The 10,043-nt window shown below is 50.0% G+C and overlaps 1 gene segment (V, D, J or C); it reads right to left on the bottom strand.

The window, feature by feature from the left end:
* Positions 1–582: 582 nt before the first annotated feature.
* Positions 583–8,428, bottom strand: LOC102868099. The segment is given in 2 exon segments: positions 583–875; positions 8,359–8,428. Coding segments are annotated over 2 exon segments (363 nt in total).
* Between the last annotated feature and the right edge of the window lie 1,615 nt (positions 8,429–10,043).

The following is a 10,043-nucleotide window of genomic DNA, read 5'->3' as shown; positions in this document are numbered from 1 at the left end:
CTGGGGGCACCCCCAGGACTGACCCTCACCCAGGAAAGAGCAGGTCAGGATGCAGAGGAACGTGTTCCCCATGGCAGCGTGGAGGGCGAATGGACCCTGTGCCCAGGATGGGGTGACTGTGACGTCAATGTCCCTGCCCACACCCCTGGCCCTCAGACATCTCCAGATGCTCGAGCCTGAAAGCCACTCCCCTCTTCACACAGGTGTCAGTGTGCATGAACAGGGGGCGTCAGATTAATAAGCCCCAATTCAGCCAGTGTTATTCCCCCAGCAGCACCACAGCCAGGTGTGGACCTGGGATGAGGACAACTCTGTTGAGCGTGATGAAGCTTGAAAGCCGAGCTCTGGGTCTGGGTGCCGATGGGCTGACTGGGCCACTGAGCTGAAAATGGTGTGGTCACAGCACAGAACCGACTCCCTTTGCTGGTCTGAGTGTCTCCTGGGCGCAGTGGTGAGCAGAAGCGCAGAGCGGAGGAGGCAGGAGGAGGCGGTGGCCCTGGGTGTGCCCGCTGGACCCCTGGGCGGGGTTTCAGCCCCAGAATCTTTGTGCACAGGGAGCAGCTGTCCCCACAGCACTGTGGCTTAACTGCTGGCGCAGAGGTACAGGGCGGTCTGGTTGGGGACCGCAGACTCCAGGGTGAGCGGGAAGCTCTTCTTCTCCTTCCGGGACACCTGGTACCCACTGCCCAACTCCCCCTTTTCCACAAAGTCCACGTTAATGCTGTAGTGCAGCAGCCTCAGCGACCCTCCTGGGTCCTGGCGGTACCAGTACATCTCGTCGTGACCCAGGTCCTGTTCGCACACCACTGTCAACATCTCCCCGCGACTGGCGATGTAATATCTTGGGGTCTGGATCACCCCAGCATCCACAGAGCCTGGTGGGATGTGTCAAAGGCTGGGATCAGAGCTGAGGAGAAGACACTGCAGCTTCCCTGAAGGCGGCCAGTGCCGGGGGTCACCTGTCCCAGGCACTGACTTGTCCCGGGGACTCACCTGCCCACACGAGGCAGAGGAGCACGCCGGAGAACAGTGGAGGAGGCATTATGGATTCTCAGCGCTGGAAGCCCGCTTGGAAGAGGCATTGGGCTTGGTCAAGCCTGGTTCCCGAAGCTACAGCCTCTGTCAGGAAGGACCGCCCCCCTGCTGGGGTGGGGCAATCTGGAGTTCCCCCCACTCCCTTGTCTCCTTGCTCCCTCCTGTGTCTGCAGCTGCAGTGACTGTGACCTCCTGATGTAGCCACGGTCAGGAAAGGTGTCAAAACCCTCCACCCCACAACCCTGGAGTCAGTTCAGACTCTGAGCTATCTGCATCCGGCTTCCTAGGCTGCCAGTCGTATAGAGGTAGGAGATTACTCACCATTCTACCGAGAAGCCACTGGTGGATTTGAACAGCCTGGGAAGATGCAGCCTTTGGGTTAGACTGCCCCCCCCGGGGCTCCCCAGGAAGGGGCAGCTCCTCCACAATGTGGCTCTTACTATCAAATGAGTAGATGTGTGTGACCTTCACTCAGGACTGTGAACTTGGGGAAGAGCCGTCGTTATCAACACAGACCATTTGGTCAGCAACTCGACATGCATCTGCCACGCACCAGGGCTCCTTGGGTCCCTCTGGACTGCTCCACGCTGCCCAGGGGTGACGCTGTAAGGCTGTAACGAGGCTGAGGCTAGCAGCTTGGTTTTTATAAAGCGATGCTGGTGTCTCCTCTCTCCATCCTTGTTCTGTCCATGTGCTGAGAAAATAATCCCAAAAGCTAACTTACGTGACGGACACACCAGGAATGGAAGAAGAGCATTAACAAGCCATGCCATGCAGATGACACGACATTGCCACAGGGCAGAAACATCCTGGGTTTCTAGTCCATGGCCAATTCCTACACAACATTCTGAGCTCAGGCACGTAGGGAAGATTTGTCCACTGCCACCACTGGATCCAGGGCTCACTGAATCCACTGACGCTGAGATGTCCTGAAGTCAAAGTTGAGACGTGATCATCAGGATTCCATCTCCCAAAAGCGTTTATCCTCAGTGATCAGATCCAAATCTTTGGTTGTTATTTCAAATATCAAAAGTCTGGAATTTTGTAGACATACTACTGCATAAATTAACTCTTTAAACTGGCAAAGCATTGTTAAAAAGAACCCATTTTTTACTAGCTAATGGAGCTTGTTGGCACACAGTTCTAGCAGGGCATCATAAATGTTTTTATCTCACTGTGGCATCTCTACAGACTGTTCTAGAAGAAGGATAACTGTTAGATTCTCACATGCTCTCTTCTGGTTTGTGGTTGACGTCCTCTTTTGCTGCTGACAGGTCTCCCACCCCAAGTCATCCCGTCCCACCCGCCACATGCACCCACATGCACACAGGTGACAGGTGAATGTGGGGAGGTAAGTGGTGGACAGGTCAGTGCATCCTGAGTGAGGACCCGGGAGCCCCACCAGGGGGCAGTGTCCTGTCTGCTCTGCAGAAACTCCTCCTTGGGGGTGGGTGGGCTGGTCTGCTGGACTGGGTGGGGTGCAGAGTTCTTGTCCAAGTCCTGAGGCCCCGTCCCAACACCATGTTTCAGATCACAGCTCCTCGGAGCCCTCATTCTCAGTGAGGGTGTAGAGGGTGAGGTTTGGGCGGCTGATGGGTCATTTGTCTTGGTGAACCCACTCATGCATGGCCTCAGAACTTGGTGCATAAATGCTGTCAGGGTAAAGTGTCAAGCTCTGTCCTGGGGCTGGTGGTACCACAACGTAACAGAGCCTTGACTATCCACTTAGATAAAATACTGATGTCCCTGCTTGCCTTTTAAGAGACAAGGACACCGGATACAGAGCCTCCCTCCAGAGAGATAGGAGAGTCATGAGGGATCACCGTCCTCCCACCCTCCACCCCTGAACCCTGACCGTGGTGTGAGGTGCCCCTCTGCTCAGGAGACTTGTGACCCCAATACCAGGGGACTAGGCTCACACCTGCCCCGAGGAGAAGCAGCAGAAGACTCTGCATTTTGGGGGCAGCCCCTCTCTCCCTGCCCTGAGAGGAGGACCTGAGAAGTCAAGTACCCCCTTCCTTCCTGCTTTCTGCCCCTCCTCCAGCAGGGAGGGGAGTTTCTGCAGAGCAGACACGACACTGCCCCCTGGTGGGGCTCCTGGTTCCTCCCACAGGATGCCCTGACCTGTCCACCACTTACCTCCCCCATTCACCTGTCATGACTGTGCTGCCCTTGGGACCATGGCATTGCGGACACATTTTTGACCTCAAAAAGTATCAACATTATTATTTTGTTTGTTTGTTTGTTTGTTTTTTGTATGGGATTTTTTAAATTATTATTAAATTTTATTAGTTTTAATGAACATTTACAGGGATTTTGGGTTTTCATTTCTTCATTGCTGCACCATTCTCTCTACCCTCCTCCCTAGTTTGTTCTTCTTCCCCCACCATCCGAATGTCTGTTTTAATTGTCCAATTGCCACAGTGCTTGTCAAAGTCAGTTCTGATTAATCTCCTTTGTCAGTGTGTCCTTTGCCATTCCCTATCACTCCTCCCTGAGAGAGACTTCACCCTGATTCATAAGGAAAAGGGGATGGCGTATTCTCTTAGCTACTTCCTGCTGAAAAGGGACGCTGTGTGTTTCAGGGTGAAGATCTTCTCTCACTAAAGGGCCCCTTTGGCAGTAGGAAACACATAGACTATTATGGAGATTGATTTTGGAATTTAGATGCACTGTTATTAATTGTGCTTAGCCGTACATGTTCATATCCTTGAAGATGTATCATGGGGGTGTTGCAACCTAGAAGACACAAATTTAACTAACAAGTTATAAGTACATGAGTCAAAAATTATGGAAAAGTAAAAAGATTCTTTCATTGTTTTACAAACCCTCCCCCAGGTCCCCTCCACCATGTAGCCATCGCTCTAGACTCCTGTGATGACAGAAATACCTAGTCACATATCTCTTTTAAACAGTTTTCTCCCTCCTCTGTTTCAGTGCAGTATACATTATTGAACCCATCTTACTCAGTCTCTCCCCAACCCCGAGGTTAGTCCCATTCTACAGCAGTGGCATCATGTAATATTTGTCCTTTTGTGACTGGGATATTTCACTCAGCATAATGTTCTCCAGAGTCAACCATTTTGAATAATATTGCATGAGTTCCTTGTTTTTCAATGCAGCATAGTATTCCATTGTGTGAATATACCGCAGCTTCTCTAGCCATTCGTTTGTTGATGGGCACTTAGGTTGTTTCCAACTCCTTGCTATTGTGAACAAAGCTGCAATAAACATGGGTGTGCATATATCTGCTTGGGTGTCAGCTATGGTCTCTTCAGGGTATATTCCCAGTAGTGGAATTGCTGGGTCAAATGGAATCTCTATTTGCAACTTTTTGAGAAAGCGCCATACTGCTTTCCACAGGGGTTGTACCATTTTACACTCCCACCAACAGTGAATCAGGGTTCCAGTTTCTCCACAACCTCGCCAGCATTTGTTGCTTGCTGTTCTGTTAAATTTTGCTATTTTGACTGGGGTGAGATGATATCTCATAGTTGTTTTAATTTGCATCTCTCTTAGGGCTAGGGATTTTGAGCATTTCTTCATGTGCTTGTTAGCCATCTGAATGTCGTCTTCGGTGAAGTGCCTGTTCATATCCTGTGCCCATTTTTCTATTGGATTATTTACCTTTATCTTGTTGTGGTGCTCAAGTATTTAATAAATTCTGGATATAAGTCCCTTATCTGATATGTTATTGCCAAATACTTTTTCCCAGTCAGTGGCTTCCCTTTTTACCCTATTGGAGAAGTTTTTGGATGTGCATAGGGATTTGAGTCTTAGAAGATCCCATTCATCTACGTTATCTTCTCCTGGTTGTAGGTTCAACATTATTTTTGAATACCTTAATTTTTCCCCAATGCAACTTGTCTTTTGATTTCCTGATTGCTGTTGCCAAGAAAGATGAAATGATTAACAACTTTCTCCATCTATCATGATGCTGCCTATTGGCACAATGGTGAGGATTCTGTGGGGGTTTCACATGTTGAGTTACAGTATCAAGGCTGTGTTCTTTGATCTTCTGCAGCAAGAATCTGAGGGACTGTGTAACATGTAGCACCCTAAAATGGTTTGTTTGGGATAAGAGCTGAGCTATGTTTCCTGAGAGTTTACTCTATGTTTAGAATACACCTTTTAGTCTCTGCGAAGGGCAGGCTACTTACACTGTTATCACCACACAAAACCCAAATGTCAAATCCAAACCATCAACGGTAGTCTCACTTTTACTGTTGCCTGTGGAGGTCTTGAAAGTCTTGGAGAAGGTGCAGCCTGGGTGTTCCTTAATAGGTAGGGATGAGGACATTTCATCTTACGTGCTATGGGCATGTTACCAAGAAGAAGAGTCCTTGGGGAAAGGACATCACATTTGGAGAAGTGAAGGGCAGAGAAAGAAAAACCTTCCACAAGGTGAAGTGACCCAGTGACTGCAGCAATGGGTTTGGGTGGTGGAACGATGCAGACGGTGCAGGAGAGAGCAAGGTTTTTATGTGTCGGACGTCGGGTCCTTATGCGTCAGAGTCAAATCCATTGTTGTTGTTAGGTGTTGTTGAGTCGAGCATGGCTCTTTGTGACCTTGGGAACAGCCACCCTGAACCCTGCCTTGTGCTGTGCCATCCTCACCCTCTCTGACACACCAGAGCCCGTTGCTGGAGTCAGTGTCACTCCATCTCATTGGGCTTCTTCCTTTCCCTCATTGACCCTCCTTCTTTCTTTTTCTTTTTATTATTATTATTATTATTAAATTTTATTAGTTTTAATGAACATTTACAGGGATTTTGGGTTTTCATTCCTTCATTGCTGCACCATTCTCTCTACCCTCCTCCCTAGTTTGTTCTTCTTCCCCCACCATCCGAATGTCTGTTTTAATTGTCCAATTGCCACAGTGCTTGTCAAAGTCAGTTCTGACTAATCTCCTTTGTCAGTGTGTCCCTTGCCATTCCCTATCACTCCTCCCTGAGAGAGACTTCACCCTGATTCATAAGGAAAAGGGGATGGCGTATTCTCTTAGCTACTTCCTGCTGAAAAGGGACGCTGTGGGTTTCAGGGTGAAGATCTTCTCTCACTACTCTAAAGGGCCCCTTTGGCAGTAGGAAACACATAGACTATTATGGAGATTGATTTTGGAATTTAGATGCACTGTTATTAATTGTGCTTAGCCGTACATGTTCATATCCTTGAAGATGTATCATGGGGGTGTTGCAACCTAGAAGACACAAATTTAACTAACAAGTTATAAGTACATGAGTCAAAAATTATGACCCTCCTTCTTTCTAAGCCTGCTGTCCCTTTCCAAGGAATCTCCTCACCTGGCTATGTGTCTAAAGTATACACAACTCCACGGCAGGTAATGGCATGGTTGGGAGAATCTGGAGGATGACAGAGTTACAGACCTGATTCCCCAAGAGAAGCCAAGGATCTCCAGAAATCAAACCTGTAAAGGCCGCTCAGCTCATGGACTTGATTCCGGGAGCCTGTCCAGTAAACACAGCACTGTCACACATCAGTGAGTCATCAGCAGCACTGCCTAAAAGGTGCCCTTTGATCATGGGGCCAACTCATAGTCTAGGCTAAGAAAGTTATGAAAAACACAGCAATGTCACATATTAGGAATTCTGCCATCCTATAACATGTGTAGATGTGAGAGGCTGAAGAGGCCCTGGTGGGCTAGTGTCAGGTGCTGTTACGTTGAGTAAAATTCATAGTGACCCTCTGAACAACTGGCCTGAACCCCGTCCTGTCCTGTGCCATCCCCATCATCTCTGACACACGCAAGCCCGTTATTGTCGTCACTGTGTCAGTCTACCTGGTTGAGGGCTTTCCTCTTCTCCACCCTCTGCCTTTCCAAGCATGATGTCGTTCTCCAAGGAACAGCCTCTCCTAGCAACATGCCCAAAGTACGTGAGACACTGCTTCATCTTTGCACTACCAAACCAAGGCATGTGATTACAATCCACCAGCTGTTCCGTGGGAGAAAGATGGCCAGTCTCCTCCCATGTGATTTATTGCCTCTGAAAACCCACTGGGAAGTGCGCTAAGGGTCAGTCTACTCAATAGTACACAACAACAACAACAACAACAACATGAGACTAAGGTGCCCCTGATACAGACCTTGACATTTCCAGTTGCCTCTTATGTATCAGAGAGTTGAACAACCAACGAACAAGGACACTTAATGAAGAGTTGATGCCTTTGGTTTGTGGTGTTGGTGAAGGGTATTGAATATCCCACTGTCTGCCAGAAGGTCAGACAAGTATGTCCTGAAGGGAGTATAGCCTGAGTGTCCCATAGAGGCAAGGATGGTGAAATGCTTCCTCACGAACTGCAGACGTGTTTTCTGGAGCAACCAGTCCTCAGAGAGAGAGAGCACGAGAGCCTGCTGGGAAAGGTCAGAGGAAGGGAGGAGGGGTCCTCTAAGAGGATGGATGGACACAGTGACTACACAATGGGCATGGCTTTGGCAGAGCTCAAGAGGAAGGCACAAGACAGGCGAGATTCAGATCTGTGCTTTGTAGGGTCGTTGTGAGTTCTAGTTGATTCAGTGGCACCTAACAACAACTGAGAGAAAGAGCTTGACCTTGTGTAAAAACACACTCCTTCAGCCAGAGCGGGGGTGGGGAGAGAGCAAGCTGTCCTTCCATGGGGGATGGGAGGTGCCTGGTCCCCTAGACGAGAAGAGGTGTCACTGTCTGTTGAGCTCAGGTTAAGGTCAGAGTGGGAGGCCTCTGGGCGTCTCCTGCGTGCGGTCTCAGCCCCGGGGAGCCCTTTGTGCACAGGGAGCAGCTGTCCCTGCAGCGCTGTGGCAACACTGTTGGCGCACAGGTACAGAGCTGTCTGGTTGGGGACAGCAGACTCCAGGGTCAGCAGGAAGCTCTTCTTCTCCTTTCTGGACACCCCGTAGCCGTTTGGGTGTTCCCCCTTGGCTGTGATGTCCACATCTACCGAGTAGTGGAGGAGCTGTAGCCCCCGCCCGGGTCCTGGCGGTACCAGTACATGGCGTTGTGATTCAGGTCCTGCACGCAGGTCACTGTCAGCGTCTCCTTGAGTGTGGCGATGCGATGTCTAGGGGTCTGAGTCACCCGGGCTTTTGCTTTGCCTGGTGGTGATGGGACACGGGCGGGAGTCAGAGCAGCTGAGGACATGACACTTACCCAAAAGAGTCAAACCTAAGCCCATTGCCAGTCGAGTCGACCGGACGCGCAGACCACCCTCCAGCGGTTTTCCGTGGCTGTAAATGGCAGCCTTGCGGCTGGTGGATTTGAACCCCTGAGGGACAGCGTCTTTGTGTTAGCAGCGCAGCGGCTGCACCAGCCGCGAGCCCAGGCTCACCTGCGAGCAGCAGGCAGAGGAGCGCACAGCAGAGCAGCGGGGCGCTCCTGGTGGGGTCTGGGGTCGCCATGTTTCTGGGAGCCCCAGGTCAGAGGCCCTGCAGCTGGGACTCGGTGTCAGGAGGGCCAGGCCCTCTGCTGGGGGCGGGGCTGCAGGGAGACTCTGCCCCTGTTCTGGTCCCTTTTCGAGGCCTCTGTATCTGAGTGGGGCGGTGACAGCCTGTGCTATGGACTCCCAGATGTTTGCGCGCTCTGGAAAGGGGCAGCCTCTCTGCATGGTGACTCTTCAGGCTACAAACAGGTAACTGTACGGTGGTCTTCACGGAGGACAGCGAGCACATGGGATTTCTGTCATTGTGGCTTCGTGTGCGGGGACAAGTGTAGAGACCAGCGACTGGGACTCCCCAGATGCTGGCCACGCGAGGGAGAATGATGGGCAGTCGCCTTCTGCAAGCATCTGCAGCCCTGGGAACCCTTGCACCACTTGTCAGCTGTGTGCTGTGCTTTGGTCCCATGTCATATCCCTGTGCCCACACACTCGATCCTGCGCTCCTGCTGACCTAGCAGTGTCCTGAGCCCCTGTGCGCCCACAGAGCTGTGGAGCAGATCCTCTGCAGCCGTGGCTCTTCCTCGTGGAGATGGGAGGTCTCTGGTGGCTGTGTTTGAGTCATCTGTGGTTCGCACATTCCACATATGCAGGCGTATCTCACACTTAGTGAAGATCTTGTGCCCAGATTATTAGCAAGCATTACAATAAAGGAGGGATAGTAAGATTTCCCAGTGCATGCAACAGTTACGTGTACACTATCTAGTGATCTCGTAAGTTTGTAGGATTAAAACAAAAAACACTGAAATAATGAAAAAGTTCCTGAAATGTGAACAGTCTGAGGTCTGCTTTGGGAGCACAAAAGAAGTACAGGGAGCATTAAATGTCCCAAACCGCAGGGATTTACAGAACTGTATTAAGAACAACTTGCAGGATTTACACAGCTATATTGAGAACACTTAAGCACAAGAAAATATCTGTCTAGTAAATCTTGGTTCAACGCTAACTTTTTAGGCAGGATGAAAGGAAAGTGAAAAGGTTGTTGTTAGGTGTGGTCCCGTTTAGCACCGTCCATAGTGACCCTGGAAAGGAACAGACCTGGAGCCTGGACTTCACAGGCACTGGTGTTTGCACGGGTGGGAGGGGGTGCTGCCCTGCGTGGAGCCCCTCTCTGATCTCAGACTCCGTTCACATTTCCACCAATCCTGATGCCACATTCCTCCTCATATAACCCAGTGTCCCAGATGATCTGTTCTGCATACAGATCAAAAAGGTATGGAGACAGAATACATCCCTGATGGACCATGCAGTGTCTCCTTGCTCTGTTCTGACGACTGCCTCTTGGTCCAAGTGTAGGTTTCACATAAGCACAGTCAAATGTTCTGGGATTCCCATTCTTTTCAGAGTCAGCCACAGTTTGTTGTGATCCGCACAGTCTTTGCATAGTCAATGAAGCACAGATAGGCAGTCCTCTATTCTCTGCTTTCTGCCAAGATCCATCTAACATTAGCTATGATATTCTTAGTACCATGACCGATTCTAAACCCAGCCTGCACATTTGGCAGTTCTCTGTTGATGTACTGCTCCAGTTGTTTTTGGATCATTTTCAGCAGAATCTTGCTTGCATGTTATATTAATGA

This window comes from Elephantulus edwardii, unplaced genomic scaffold (assembly GCF_000299155.1).
Source record: "Elephantulus edwardii isolate Elephantulus edwardi_28Jun2011 unplaced genomic scaffold, EleEdw1.0 scaffold00055, whole genome shotgun sequence".
In the NCBI taxonomy this organism is placed as follows: Eukaryota; Metazoa; Chordata; class Mammalia; order Macroscelidea; family Macroscelididae; genus Elephantulus; species Elephantulus edwardii.
The sequence above is the reverse complement of the archived record's forward strand: the minus strand, read 5'-3'. Positions and strand labels throughout refer to the sequence as shown.